This window comes from Ostrea edulis, chromosome 6 (assembly GCF_947568905.1).
Source record: "Ostrea edulis chromosome 6, xbOstEdul1.1, whole genome shotgun sequence".
In the NCBI taxonomy this organism is placed as follows: Eukaryota; Metazoa; Mollusca; class Bivalvia; order Ostreida; family Ostreidae; genus Ostrea; species Ostrea edulis.
This window is the reverse complement of record NC_079169.1, coordinates 79341779-79357684: the sequence shown is the minus strand read 5'-3', so window position 1 is coordinate 79357684 and position 15906 is coordinate 79341779. Positions and strand designations below refer to the sequence as shown.

At 34.7% G+C, this 15906-nt stretch overlaps 1 protein-coding gene and 2 long non-coding RNA genes across 4 annotated transcripts; 1 reads left to right on the top strand and 2 right to left on the bottom strand.

The window, feature by feature from the left end:
- Nucleotides 1-733: 733 nt before the first annotated feature.
- Nucleotides 734-8945, bottom strand: LOC125647823 (MAM and LDL-receptor class A domain-containing protein 1-like). Its single transcript, XM_048874646.2, has 13 exons — nt 8819-8945; nt 8250-8390; nt 7649-7794; nt 7190-7394; nt 6828-6995; nt 4579-4767; nt 3875-3997; nt 3612-3681; nt 3007-3092; nt 1740-1836; nt 1321-1387; nt 1085-1114; nt 734-968 (listed from the first exon to the last, which is right to left on the bottom strand). The coding sequence occupies exons 1-13, from the start codon at nt 8889-8891 to the stop codon at nt 909-911; spliced, it is 1455 nt and encodes a 484-aa protein (XP_048730603.2). The 5' UTR covers nt 8892-8945; the 3' UTR covers nt 734-908.
- Nucleotides 8946-11318: 2373 nt separating this feature from the next.
- Nucleotides 11319-14222, top strand: LOC130046980 (uncharacterized). Its single transcript, XR_008796067.1, has 2 exons — nt 11319-11761; nt 13826-14222. It is a non-coding gene; the product is annotated as an uncharacterized LOC130046980 (long non-coding RNA).
- Nucleotides 13626-15292, bottom strand: LOC125647844 (uncharacterized). Of its 2 annotated transcripts, XR_007360116.2 has the most exons (3): nt 14889-15292; nt 14087-14185; nt 13626-13972 (listed from the first exon to the last, which is right to left on the bottom strand). It is a non-coding gene; the product is annotated as an uncharacterized LOC125647844 (long non-coding RNA). The 2 variants fall into 2 exon arrangements; XR_008796066.1 differs by having other exon boundaries at nt 14087-15292.
- Nucleotides 15293-15906: the final 614 nt, after the last annotated feature.

The following is a 15906-nucleotide window of genomic DNA, read 5'->3' as shown; positions in this document are numbered from 1 at the left end:
TTAGTAAAAAGTATCCTTTAAAGTTTGTTCTAATGCAAATATAGGGTGAAGTCATTTAAAAATCTTCTCCTGAGCCACAAGAGATTTCATTTGATGCCTTGGAGTTTGACCCAATTTTCAAAACTTTAACCGAGAAAATTTACAAAGATACAAATATAATGCTTATACTGATGTTACATACACAATTGTTGGCTTAAAATTTCTTGTGTAATAGGTTGTATTAGCTTTGAAGTCCTACCAGGGCACTGCTGAATCCACCATGTTGCACGTTTCCAACATAATAGTTTGTGTCTGCTGTCAGAATACATTATAAAACTAAAGTTGGCTTTCCTTTAGAAATGTTAGATAAGGGGTGTACATGCATCTTTTTATACCCATGCAATTAGCTGAGGGTATAACGTTTTTGACCTGTCTGTCAGTCAGTCCCTTTCTTGTCAGTGCAACTCCTCCAAAACCGCTCAACAGAATTTCATGAAACTCTGTACTAGTTAATAAGGACACACTATAAATGTGCATATCCCCAAGATATTCTGATTCAGAAATTTTTCTGGGAGTTATGCCCCTTTTGAACTTAAAATTTTGAGCCCATTTGTCCAATGCATAAAGCATTACCATTCATTATGTGAGGCAATACTGGAGTGTGGGGTATGTAAGCTTGCTCACTTTTTCATTCGTTTTATCAGTTTCAGGGAGATATTCAAAATTTCACTCTATCATGCACAGAAAACACTTGTAACTGGATTCTCTTCCACAATTGAAAAGCATATTTTTATTTCATTTATCAAACACAACAAAGAACAAAAACAAGAAACAGAAAAAACAAATGATTAAGAAGTTTATGAGTATTGGTCCAGGAAAAATCACAGTTTGAGTATTTTTAGAATCACTGAGTATTTGTAAAATCATGGTCATGTTGTGGCATCCTGATAAAGAGGATTCTCTATTGAGGTGGAATCAGAAGTCATTTTCTGCAAAACAAAACAGAATAAACATTAATGGAGTGCAAATACAGTATATTGTAATAAGTTTTATGTAGATGTTTTTCTCTGAGATAATATTTGACGTGGGAACTGGTTGTACTCACTACTCCATGAAAGGGGTCCTCCATCTGGAACTGAAATGGACCAAATTTTTGTCATTGAAAACATTAGATACAGCCACAGTGTATATATAAACTGGGAGTTTGTTGTATGAGAATAAACAGTTCTCTCCTGGGAGTTAATTTTATGATTGAGAATACTCAGTTCTCTACTCTTTTCCCATCTACTGTTTTGTCAAAATCATTATCACTAAGAAAGACCATCAGATAAATCAACTCACATCATGCATATCACCTCCATCATAGCTGGGGTTTTCTAAACCAATGCCAAGTCTTTGATTGAAGTTCCTGGTTACAGAAATAATTTAGGTGACTAAATAATACATAATCATTATTACTGAAAAATGCATCTCCAAATTTCATTTACTTCTTTGCAAAATGCAATACTAAATTCAATGATGCAGAAAAAACAAAACTTTCAGTAAAATAATTTCTTTGATTTGTAACAATACTATAACAGTGTAAAATTGTAGTTTATCAAGTTCTGGAGATGCCCTCCCCCTTGAAAGATTTTTTTCCTTTGAAAAAATACTTAATAGCATCAACAAAATATTTTTCATTACAACTGTGATAGACTTCTGTATGTATCACCCACGGGTTTGACTGAGAACTAAAGAAAAAATTTTGGCCTTAAACTTACCTCTGTTTTTGTCTTCTCCATAAGAAATAGCCTGCTATGACAATGCCCACAATGCAAACCAACGCCACGGCAACGCCCACGCCTGCCTTCCAGCCAGCTGATTAATAACCAAAACAATAATCATAAACTTTGCAGACTTTAACTTGTGTCTATGGTAAGTTAATGGTAATTTCAATAGAGTTCATGTTAACAAGAGGCCCATGGGCCACACCACTCACCTGAGTCACTCTGGCTCGTATTTAAAGATTGTCCCTATATATGCGCATGTAAAACTTTGATCCCTATTGTGGCCCCAACCTACCTCCAGGGACCATGATTTTTACAAACTTGAATCTGCACTATGTCAGGAAGCTTTCATGTAAATGTAGACTTTTATGGCCCAATGGTTCTTGAGAAGAAATTTTTTAAAGATTTTCTAAATATACTTGTATGTAAACCTTTGATCCCCTATTGTGGCCCCATCCTACCCCCAGGGGCCATGATTTTAACAAATTTGAACCTGCATTATAGCAGGAAGCTTTCATGTAAATTTGTACTTTCCTAACCCAGTGGTCCTTGAGAAGAAGATTTTTAAAGATTTCCCTATATATTTGTATGTAAAACTTGGATCCCTTATTGTGGCCCCACCCTACCCCCGGGGATCATGATTTTAACAAATTTGATTCTCCACTATAACAGGAAGCTTTCATGTAAATTTCAGCTCTTCTAACCCAGTGGTTCTTGAGAAGAAGATTTTTAAATGACCCCTCCCTATTTTTGCATTTATCTTCCCTTTGAAGGGGGCATGGCCCTTCATTTGAACAAACTTGAAACCCAAGGATGCATTTTGCAAAGTTTGATTGAAATTGGCTTAGTGGTTCTGGAGAAGAAGTCAAAAATGTGACAAGTTTACAGACAGACAGATGAAGAGACAGACGCAGACAACAGGCGATCAAGTGAGCTAAGAATGTCTGCATCCTTTTCTTATTTCAGAATTAATTAAAACAATATACAGTAAAACACGGTTATAGCAAACCTCCAGAGCCAGCCAAAAGCAGTTTGTTAAAACCAATATTTTCATTATTTTCCTCTTATAGAAGAATAAATATCACTTCACAGTAAGTATGAATTCATTTTAAGTGTGTTCACTATAGGCATGTTTTACTGTACAAAACATAATTATCTTTGTAACTGGCAATCTGTATAAAGTTGTTCAATAATTTACTAGAGATAAAATAGACAGTTAAACTTGAAGACAGAGTCATTACAATGACATCATTGGGCTTACAGGATGATGCCGGTGAATTTGACGAGTGTCTCAGCACGCTTGTTTCTCGATACTGACATCTAATACCATGCAAGCCTTTAGGACAGCTGTGAACATGAAATAAAGAATTCAAAATTCATATTTACACTTCCGATGTTTTTACACTTCCGATGTTTTTACACTTCCAATGTTTTTGCTTTTGATATCTCTACAAATTGTAATGTTAGCCATTTCCTCATGAAAATGTTACGGTTGTAAACAATGTATTAATGAATACAGATAAATATAGTACATCTATTTCAACAGCTAGGAATTCCAACAGGAAAATGTTACTGTTGTAAACAATGTATTAATGAATACAGATAAATATAGTACATCTATTTCAACAGCTAGGAATTCCAACAGAAATGAAAGTAGAAAATAAATCTAAGAAATAAAGAAAAACATAAGGGTATGAACAGCACCGCTCCACGCCCACATACATGTACTTTTCATGATATGTGCTTCAGGAACTCAGCCAACATGAAGCACCATAGTTCATACCGTCATGTATTTCAAATAAAGTTATTTTTGAAGGATTGTTAACTGAAATATTGTGAAGACATCAACAAAGACAATATTCTCACCTGCAGGACAGTGTCTGTACACCTGATTTCTGACACACTGATCCACTTTGGCAGAAATTTGGAGGACAAGCTAAAATAACAAACAGGCACAGGATAAACTTTTAATTTAGTACATTTAGTTAATTCATCAGTTCAACTCCCCCCCCCCCATAATTCTTGGGCAGAAAAGGTACAAATGGGTCACAACCCCACCCCTTGAAAATTTTCTGGATCCACTACTGCAATTACTATATGTATACATATATGAATATTATGAATCTTACCATTGCCACAAACACTTTCATCCGTCTTGTCTCCACAATCGTCAATATTGTCGCATCGTGTCCCATTAATACATTGCCTTTGTTGTTTGCAGTAGTAAAATCCAACATCACATTTCTGTATAGCTGTAACCAATGACATTGAATTCCAAGTAGACACCAAATCATCTTTTATGATGTGATTCATGACAAGTAAAAACACCACAATTAAAAACACAACACTGTAAACCAACTTTTATCTGAGAAAATTTTGTGAGATTCGCGAGAACGTCATCGTCACGAATATTTCTCACCTTGAATCAGTTCTTGATTGTCTGTCATAGAATCGAAAAAAGCTTGATCATGAAAATTACTCATCATGAACCAGTTTACCACAGGTGAATCGCAAAATAAATTATCCGCGAAATAAATTAGCCGCGAAATAAAAGTGGGTTTACAGTACCTTTCATTACCACATGAGAGATAAATCATACTTCTGCATACCTTTCCATGCCAACTTTGTTTTTCTTGTGGCTAAGCTTTAATAAGTACAGTTAAATCTATCTTAATCTGATACCCGTGTGATCCGTTTGACTGTATCATCCGATCCAAATTCTTTTTTCCATGTTCTTACCACTTTGTAATCTGGCATCCTGTCCAATCTAACAGAAAATTTGCCTCACACAGTTCATCAGATAAGAAAAATTTCATTGTATATGAGTACTTACGACAGTTGCTTGGTGTTTCATCCGATCCGTCTGGACAATCAGCTACTGCATCACATAGCAACAGCAGGGGTATGCAGGTGTCATCGTTACACTGGAACTTGGACTCGGCACATGAGGTCTTGATCTTGTGGGTTGTGGTGGGAGGGGGTGAAGATGTTACTGGTAAGGACTTTGAAGCTCTGGAGCTCACTTAAAATAGAAAAAAGAAATAGCAAGTAAGAAATTCATATTAACCTTGACTCTTTGTTCATGTGCTTCAATTTAAAGAATGTCACTTCCATTCATGTTGCAGACCTCTATATGAATTAGAAAATGTCAATCATAAACTTGTTCCTCTGAGATGTAAAGGCAAAAAGAATATCCAACCAATACAGCTATTAAAAAATAAATGCATTATCGCAATTCACCTTTGAATTAGAACGCTTTGGCCGATATAGTATTGTGTTGTGTGACGACACAATTGAATCTGTTTGTAATACAATTGCGAAATGCAACAGAAACTCTCATTGGTCCATATGTATAAGTCCGCCCAAATTCCCTTAAACGGGAGTAGTCAGCATTTGAAAACATGACGGCCAGATGCTAGATGGAAAAAAACTTCAAAGGAAGAAAGAGAAAAAGTTGTATTCTTGTGTTGTTGTCTCATGAATTTAATATAAAAAAAATTCCTAACATATTTTCCTACTATACTTGTGTCCAAACATATCTTCAAATATTTATTAAGCCCCTTACGACCCAAAAACTCGATCACAGCTTTTAATGATTTCGTTCGTAGACGTAGCCATGTTAGGTAGCCAGTCAATTCGAATCCCGGTTTGTTAAAGATCATTATGTTATGCCAACTTTACTTTGTCATTGATTTTGTCAGTAAATAAATGACATTAGCTCAAGTATTGGTATTATTGTAATCTTTTCCACTGGTATAACAACTCTAAGTAGCTGCAATAAAGGCAGTTTACTATGAATCCCATTACCAGGGATAGTTGAGATTATAAATACTATCTGACAAATAAGTATTCAACACACATGAGCCACTTTATGTTTTACTGAGAAGTCACAAGATTGCAGATACAGTATGTGGATGCCAAACCATAAAATGTCCGTAACTTCCATAACTGTTAAAATATTTCAATGAAAATAGAAGATGCACAACTACATTACATATATAAGATGAGAATAAAGTTTGAATCAAATCTGTTCAACGGTATTAGAATTAAACTCTGGACAAAGTGCGCAACCCCCAAAATGAAAAGAAAATGTGCGTAACTTCTATAACTGTTAAAATATTTCAATGAAAATAGGAGATGCACAACTACATAATATATAGAAGATGTGCATAAAGTTTGAATGAAATATGTCCAGCGGTATTAGAAATAAACTTTGGACAAATTGCGTCTACGGACAAACGGACGGACGGACAACGGACAAAGTGATTCCAGTATACCCCCCAAACTTCATTTGCGGGGGGTATAAAAATGTTTTAATTTCTATTAATTATTCGTGTTGATAATAAATGAAGAGCGAATACATAACTTACAACCAATTTTATGAATAGATACCAATAGCAAGAGTTCGAATTGACCGGCTACCTAGCATGGCTACGTCAACAAACGAAATCATTTGAAGTTGCGAGTTTTCGGGTCGTGTGTGGCTTTAATGAATATTTGAAGGTAAGTTTGGACACAAGTATATAGTAGGAAAATATGTTAAGATTTTTTTATATTGAGTTTATGAGACAGCAACACAAGAATACACCGATATCAGGCTTCAACCGTCCACAGCTTTTTGTGACCCATAAATCGAAGGTTTCTATAAGAGGTGGATCTCCAGCTACACTGAATCTGCTCGAGAAAGTGGGCGGGCTGTAATCGGCCAATGAAAACTTGTTGTATTACATCAAACATGTCATTCAAATTGTTCAATCGTCTCATTCAATTGTGTCGTCACACAACGCAATACTATATCGGGTAAAGCATTTTAATTCAAAGGTAAATTGCGATAAGAAAGCAGTCTTGGGACAGAATGAAAAACAAATGGACAAAGCAGCACTTCATGCCCCTGAGCTTGCTTATAGCTAGTACGTCTTGCCAAGGCAGAGGTATTGAGTCACTTCTCTCTTCATAAGGAGATGCGAATTGCAACCATTGCCTTTGGAAGATAAATAAAACTTCAGGGTTCCTATACAAGTATTAAGCAAACTCGCTCTTATTGCATTGATGAATTGAAATGTACATGGTTTCACAACAGACCTGTTCCAGTGACCGGGGGTGTGGTTGGACAGGTGCTTGGTTCATCAGATCCGTCCGGACAATCCTGCACACCGTCACATTTCCAGGAGTTGGGGAAGCACACATCTTTTGGAGCACAGAAAAATTTTCCCTGGTAACAGACTTTATGACTGGGCGCTGTAGGTGGCGCTGTAAAGACGATGCCTTCCAATTGTACAATTAGCATACTAATATCATGAACAACAGTGAATTACCAGTATCAAACTGAGTCAGGGAGTTTATACAGTAATAAACTTGTTGGGACTAGGGTTTAATTCTTTGCATTAGGAATTAAATAAGATTTGTTGTCTTCTGTCTTTCATGAAAACTCTGACTCAACAGACCTCCTGTTCCACATTCTGGAGTGAAAGAAACATCATCAATGGCAATGTCCGAGTGATCCTGGTCCCCTCTTGTAGCCTCAAAAATGACAGAAAAGTCTTGGGCACTTCCTACTGGGATGTTGACATATTTCCATTGTGCTCCTTGACTGCCCACCATCTCCCACACCAGGTCTGTGGTATTAGCATTCCTGTTCTGCAGGAACACCTATAAAAGCAGTGGATTATCAGGTGTAGCGAATTCCTGTATACAGCCTCACAAAAGCACAAAAAATAATTTGCAAAATATACCTATTGTTTATAAAGGTCTTAGGGTATGTCTTAAAAGCATTTATAAACCAAAATCATATCATCAATCAATCAATCATGAACTATTTCCTTAGTTGTATCATCAATCATGAACTATTTCCTTAGTTGGAATAGTTTCAAGGTTACTGAGCTGTATGTAAACAGTTCCTTTACCTTCAGGGGTCCCATACTAGGTGACCCAAACATGAAGTACCAGAATCGCATGTAACACACGCCATGGCTTGCTGGGAAGAATGGGGTTTGGACCCTAACCCCGTCCCCTGGGCTCTGCAGGGAGCTGTCCATGTAGATAAAGTGACCTGAAAATACCAAAGCCAAACTATTAAGCTAGATATTAACTTTTTCAAATTCAAGTCATTTTGCATGTGAAATTAACAAAAAATATCGAGGAGGAATACCACACTAGAGAAATCGGATATGGATGGAAAGTGGAGGATATGTACAATTTATTTTTGAAATTGATAACTTTCGAATCTACTATATTCAGTCAAAAAATGCAGTTTTAGTACAAAGTAATCTGAAAAATATTTAAATATGCTGCACTCAACCCATGATCTACAGATCAGCAGTTGACATGCTAACCGACTGAGCTACCCATGCAGCTAGGCAATCAAATTTAAAAGGAATATACAAATATTGCTGGTTTTTATATTTCCATTCACGTTTTAAAAGGGAGTCAGCCATGACAATGTAGTATATCTCCTTAACGTAAAACTTTGTATCATTCATTTCACTGATTACAGAAAAAATTCACCTGTGGCGGTGTTTCTGTGGTCTCTCTTGGGTCCGTTGACAGTGGTATGTGCCACCATCCAGTCCCCATCATCTCCGATACTCTGCTTCCACTGGCACTGAGACAGAGTAGTCTCAAAATTACAGTCTCCATTAAATGGCCCTGCAACAGATCAAGGCATTAGCTGGAAATACTAAACTCATGCAAGTCTGGCTGCGATGAACTTTGGAGTAGCATCAACCACACTTATAAATTTATCATTGTATGAACCTTTTGATCAGTAACACACATCACTGTATGAATATTTTGATCAGTGACACACATTATTGTATAAATCTTTTGATCAGTGACACACATCACTGTATGAATATTTTGATCAGTGACACACATTATTGTATAAATCTTTTGATCAGTGACACACATCATTGTATGAATATTTTGATCAATGACACACATCACTGTATAAATCTTTTGATCAGTGACACACATCATTGTATAAATCTTTTGATCAATGACACACATCACTGTATGAATATTTTGATCAGTAACACACATCACTGTATGAATATTTTGATCAGTGACACACATACTGCAGTTGTCTTCATCAGATCCGTCCTGACAGTCCACCTTCTCGTCACATCTGTATCGTCTTTCTATACACATTAACTGGTTGGCACACAGGAACTGTGTCGGACGGCAGCTTTCTATTGGCTGACCTGTGAATTGAAAATTGAAATAGTATTATAATTCATTGAAAAAAATGATGTGTTATGCACATGTAGTAGGAGAACAGCTCTAAGCATTTCAGTAAAACATGCTTACAATGAGCATATTACAGTAAAACACGCTTACAATGAGCATATCACAGTAAAACACGCTTACAATGAACATATTACAGTAAAACATGCTTACAATGAGCATATTACAGTAAAACATGCTTACAATGAGCATATTACAGTAAAACCCACTTATAATGAGCATATTACAGTAAAACCCGCTTACAATGAGCATATTACAGTAAAACCCGCTTATAATGAACATATTACAGTAAAACCCGCTTATAATGATCATATTACAGTAAAACATGCTTATAATGAACATATTACAGTAAAACCCGCTTATAATGAACATATTACAGTAAAACATGCTTACAATGAGCATATTACAGTAAAACATGCTTATAATGAGCATATTACAGTAAAACATGCTTATAATGAGCATATTACAGTAAAACACGTTTATAATGAACATTTTACAGTAAAACACGCTTATAATGAGCATATTACAGTAAACACGCTTATAATGAGCATATTACAGTAAAACCCACTTATAATGAGCATATTACAGTAAAACCCACTTATAATGAGCATATTACAGTAAAATATGCTTATAATGAACATATTACAATAAAACATGCTTACAATGAGCATATTACAGTAAAACATGTTTATAATGAACATATTACAGTAAAACATGCTTATAATGAGCATATTACAGTAAAACACGCTTATAATGAGCATATTACAGAAACACACGCTTATAATGAACATATTACAGTAAAACACGCTTATAATGAACATATTACAGTAAAACATGCTTATAATGAGCATATTACAGTAAAACACGCTTATAATGAGCATATTACAGTAAAACACGCTTATAATGAGCATATTACAGTAAAACCCACTTATAATGAACATATTACAGTAAAACATGCTTATAATGAGCATATTACAGTAAAACATGCTTATAATGAGCATATTACAGTAAAATACGCTTATAATGAGCATATTACAGTAAAACACGCTTATAATGAACATATTACAGTAAACACACTTATAATGAGCATATTACAGTAACACATGCTTATAATGAGCATATTACAGTAAAACATGCTTACAATGAGCATATTACAGTAAAACACGCTTATAATGAGCATATTACAGTAAAACACGCTTATAATGAGCATGTTACAGTACAACATGCTTACAATAAGCATATTACAGTAAAGCATGCTTATAATGAACATGCTTATATTGAATTCACACTTATTGCTTATCATTTATTCCCCTATGAGAGCAAAATAACTAAAATTACACTGGATATAACGAAGTTTGGTTATAACAAACTCTTTTTCGCTGGCCATAGAGGTTCGCTGTAACCATGTTTTAATACAATCTGTTGAAAATAATTTAATTTAGCAATCTGTCATCAATTAAAATTACCTGTGTCACAACCAGAGTAATTAATATCATCAATGGCAATATCTCCTAGGTATCCAAAGCCTGTCTTAGCTTCAAAGATGATCGCGAACTGACTGTTGCTGCTAATCGGGATGGAGGCTTGTTTCCAGTCTGGCCCTTGGCTTCCAGTCTTCTGCCACAGTCTCAGCAGCTGGTTACTGATGCTGGTCTTGAGTAGGACTTGCAATGTTCCGATCTCTCGGCCATTCATGTTGTACCAGAAAGTAAGGTTACAGTTGGGGCCTGATTGGTAGTACTTGCTACTCTCCAGGAGGGCTTTGTCCTGCGGACTGGCCGGGTTGGAGCTCTCCACATACAGATAGTGGCCTGTATTCAGAATGTTATTTGTATTTCCAGGTTAAAATCATTTTATCATGCATCCTCCACAGATCAATTTATTCTGATATTAGGTCCATGGTTAGTAGATATAAAATATCTATAATAGAACATATAATTGGTATTGCCTACGAACCAGATAGACATATGGGATCTTCAGAAATGATGATAAGATCAAACAAGTATCAAGGTCAAATGACTCCAGTGACCTTGAACATACAAACTCATATAATTTTATAACTGCAATTGGATCTTCGGAAATGATAAGATCTACAAACTAGCATCAAAGTCAAGTGACTCCAGTGACCTAGCTGCAGAACTGTATATTTTGACATAACAGAGAGCTACAGAGCCACCCTTTAATAAAAAAAAAACAAAAAAAAAACTTCGATTTACGGCGCACAAAAAGCTGCGCACGGTTGAGGCCTTATATCGTGCTGTCCCATAAATTTAATATAATTTTTTTTTAACATATTTTCCTACGATACTTGTGTCTAAACACCTTCAAATATTCATAAAAGCCCCATACGACCTAAAAACTCCCAGCTTCAAATGATTTCGTTTGTTAACGTAGCCATGTTTAATAGCCGTGTTTCGAGTTACTCCGGAACACAGTGTTTATTCTGTGTTTAGTCACGCCGCGTCAAAAATGTTCCACAGGGTTACTTCCGGTTTATCGTTGTTTACCTACCAACAGTCGACACTTCGTGTATTAGGCCTAGGCTTAATTTTGTCGATCATCATGAAATTGAAATACACATTTAATAGTTTGGGGTGTATGCGGTACACATTTGTTTATGAGCGTTTGATAAGCTACTATTGATCTACGAAATACAACGAAAGACTTCGTCAAGAACAGAAGAAGACGATGCATGTCGTGTAAGGCCCAGCTGTCTAGTAACCGGAGGGGTAAAGGAAAAGAACGTATTAGACTCACTGAAACCTGTCAAACAGGTAAAATGAAAATTATGACGACATTTTATATATATACAAAACACAATGTGCACTGCTTCATAAAGCAGGCATTAAGTCCAGTACAGTCTAGGGCCTATGTGAAATAGAATTTACGTTACCAAATCGGGGCCAAAATGGGCATAAACATGTAACATATATAACCAGGTCCATTCCAAAGACTATTTCTACCTACGTAGCTATTAATAGCTACCTAGGTATTTAAAGCTACTTAAAGTAGCTACTTTTACATGTTTTTAAAGATATAAATAAATAATAATTAAGGCACATCTTTTAAACAGGTCAGTCGTTTTATGTATCATGTTGTGCATGTGCATGACAAAATTCGGAGTGTAAATTTAAATACTTTACGAGGGTGGAAAATGTAGAGGAAATTGCATGAAAAATCAACTCAAAAACTTTTAATGTAAGAGTGCATGAATGTTAACTTTAAAATTAATAAAGATTTGTAAAACATTCTAGACTTCTTATCATTTATCTTTGATCCTAAGTTCCTAGAGAATAGAAGTGGGTGCAGTTATTGATGCAAATTTGAAAGTAATCATTTTTTGTCCAATATTTTTGTGGTATTCATTGTCAGTATAAGTGAATCAAGAAATTTGGTACACACCATGTTGCGCCGTTCCTGCGTTTGGCCACGAAATGCAAGTAAAGGAAAACGTAGGTAAAAATAGCTACCTGGAGTAGGTTTAAATACCTAGGTAGCTATAAGTAGCTACTTAGGTCTTTGGACTGCACCTGATAATTATTGATATAAAATTTAGATAATGACAATACACAGTGAAAAGTAATAGATTAACTATAATATTATAGGTATTTGAAATGGCTTTATTATTTAAAGCTAGTTTAGATTGAATTAGACTGGGTTTCTAAGTGCAATGATATAGCCATATGTGGGTGAGGATAAAATTATCTACTTGGGTATAGTCAATATGCTGTCTAATTTGAAAATAATTATTTATCAACTAATACTTGTGTTACAAATTAAGTCTTTGGAGTTCGACTTTTAATGATATACTCATGTAATTGGAAGAATTTTTAGCATGACTATTTATTGTTGTAGTCATTTTACTGACTTTTCACAATCCAGTAGGTATTTGTGATTACTGCTCATATTTATATCACTGAACAAAATATATATCTGATCATGATTAAGGTAATATTATTCCTTTCAGCAACATAATTTCAATTAGGTGCTCATAGACTGGTCCAGCACAATCTCTAGTATACTTAGCTATATAAATATGCTAATCAAGCTATATAGCTTTTTAAAGCTAATTGAAATTGCTTGATATAACTATTTCAAATCTTCTATCAAATATATTTTTAAAGCATAAAAATTGAATTTCTAAGTGAAAATATTTCATCCTTGTACTTGAAACAACACACTGTAAACAAAAAAAGCTTCTTAAACTATGTACCTTAGGAAGAATTTTGATTCAAAATTGTCAAATGTTTAGGATTATTAAGTTGTTACAGATTCCACATTGTAAAGTCATCATATACTTATCAAAGCTTCGACACACACAAGGTAGTGGACAGTTATCAATACAAAAGAAATTCTCTTTTCATGAAAATTCTTAAAATGACATATGATCTATACCTAGAATAGTGTTGTGGTTAGTTCAAAGTACATGTATATTGTTATGTGTCATTGCACTTAAGAAATTTAATCGAAACTAGCTTAATGAAGCTGTTTGAAATAGCTTTATAAAACTATATAGCTAAATATAGAGATTGTGCTGGGCCTGATAGATATAGCAATGCAGAGGAAATCCATCATATGCATCAAAAGTTTGAAAAAGGTGAATTGACTTAAATATAAATAAAATCATGAAAACTCATACATTCACAGTTTTAATATGAATTACTTCATGTATTTCCAAATAAATTAAAAAAAAATATACATGTATGTACAGTGAACAGTATTTTTAACAAATACATGAATTATAATTTCAGCATTATTATTTTTGTTTTTTTACATCTTTGCTTCTCAAATTGACAAAAGTCTATTATCAATATTGTGGCATCCCTCCTCTTTTTCAGGTATATGGGAACAGGATCATTTTCCATGCCTTTCACCTGAGGTCTTCAGTTTCATCATTAATCATCTGAATGTCGGTATGCCAAACTCTCATGATGTCATGCCATTACTGGATATTCCTTAACACTGGTTTATTTAAGCCACACTACCTATAACATTACCAAAATATTAGACTGAAAATTTTCAAATACACAAGATTTGAAGCAGCAATAGAAAAGAATTACATATGTATAACACACAAAAAAGAAGAAATTAATTCTCACCTGGCTGATATGAACTTTTTACTCCTTTTTAGCTCCCTTTCACTGCATACCAGCCAATAACTAGCAGTCATTATATGCAGATCAGCCATTGTTATCAACCTGTGTATATATATGTTGAATGAAATATGAATGAAAATTGTTGTTCTTTGTTATTCTTTTTAAAATATATATATACTCAATAGTATATTTCCTTACACAGTACTGAATCAAAGGGGTAGGAGAGCAAATACATAATATATAACCTGGCTCATGTTCAGCTGGTTCCATTCTTGTATATAAGTGGTTTGAGTGGAAATGTACATATCTGATGTACATGTACATGCAAAGTACCTTGATTGCACAGGCAATAAGCATCACTTGTGTTCGAATTTACTATTAAAGAGTACCCCAAGCGATGCATATTGCCTGTGCTTGATTTGTATTAAAAGTTGGAGAAAAGATCAATGTTCTTTGATATAATTCAAAATTTTGCAGTGAATGAACCATCGGTATGGAGCTTGAATAAATGATCATGCAAATTCTAGTATAGATCCGTAGGGATATATTATCTGGTGTTCTCATATTTTATTTAATTGGCAGATATATATACCCCCCCCCCTCTCACTCCCTTGTGAAATTGCTTCGTAATTTTTATGAGCCTGAACCATAAGTTCATAATTGAAATTCTCTATTTAATGTCACATGAACACCGTTGTAAAATACATACACTGCTCAGATGTGGATGAGGGTACAAGTATACCTATTCTTAAGATTGACAAGATTTTGCACAGTCTATATTATATTTTTAAGAGTCAGTACAAACCTCTTGGTTTTCCTAAAAGTTAATATAAGGAAACTGGCTAGAACAATGATGTTTCTTTGTTGGTTCAGCTTTCACGGAATGTAATAATCGCACTCAATTTCGGCTGGTCGTGGTTTTCTACACAAATGACGCCATCGTTTCCTCTGCGTGAACGCTTTTCCCGGGTGTGGGAAAAGGTAAACTTTGACATCTTCCCAAGTAAATATATATCCCTTGCTATCCTTTATCTGATTTGCGACAGTTTGTGCCGCAAAATCTATATTTTGTCAAAAACAATTTTGTTACCAGTGTAAACAAAATTAACCGGAAGTACCCCTGTGGAACATTTTGCTCATATCACGTGACCGGCGTGGCTAAATACGAAAAATCCCGGGTGTTCCGGAGGAACTCGAAACACGGCTATTGTTAGGTAGCCGGTCATTTCGAATCCTGGTTAATTTCCATACTTGCACAATAACGTCTAGATGTGAACTAATATCCCCACAAATATTTTAGCTAAATATTTTAAATAATATATCACCCCAGTGCCTTTGAATAATAATTATTCAAATAGCTAAACTCAAGGCAATGCGGCTTTCATTAGTCTGGTCCGGTCTCCATCCCTGCCACACGAGTGTTAAGGACTTTAGAAGCATTTTCATGAATCAAGAGCTTATTTTACCTTTAAAAAAATATTTTTTTAATTTCTATAAATTATTCGTATTGATAATAAATGAAGAGCAAATACATAACATAAAACGAATTTTATGAATAGATACCAACAACAACAGGGTACGAATTGGCTACCTAACTTCAGAATGTCTTGATAGCCCAAGCTCCTGGATTTTACAGATTTTATAGGGCTTGAAATATGTCTCCTATTTAAGTCATTTGGTATATTTTCTATCGGTGAAATGACGCAAACTTTAAGGGTTTTTTGGAAAAAATTAAGTTCTCCCAATGAAGTAATTCAAGAAATCAAAAGATTTTGTCATGGATTTCTCCAGGAGTGGAAGACATTATTGCTTCTTTTATCGTT

Bases quoted from the DNA above. Each gene is read 5' to 3' on its own strand.
- LOC125647823 (XM_048874646.2), bottom strand. From the start codon at position 8,891: ATGTGTATAGAAAGACGATACAGATGTGACGAGAAGGTGGACTGTCAG. The intron at 6,996-7,189 runs GTCTGTTGAGTC...TCGTCTTTACAG, and splicing joins TCCAGAATGTGGAACAGGAG to CGCCACCTACAGCGCCCAGT. The intron at 1,115-1,320 runs GTGAGTTGATTT...GGTCCATTTCAG, and splicing joins ATGGAGGTGATATGCATGAT to TTCCAGATGGAGGACCCCTT.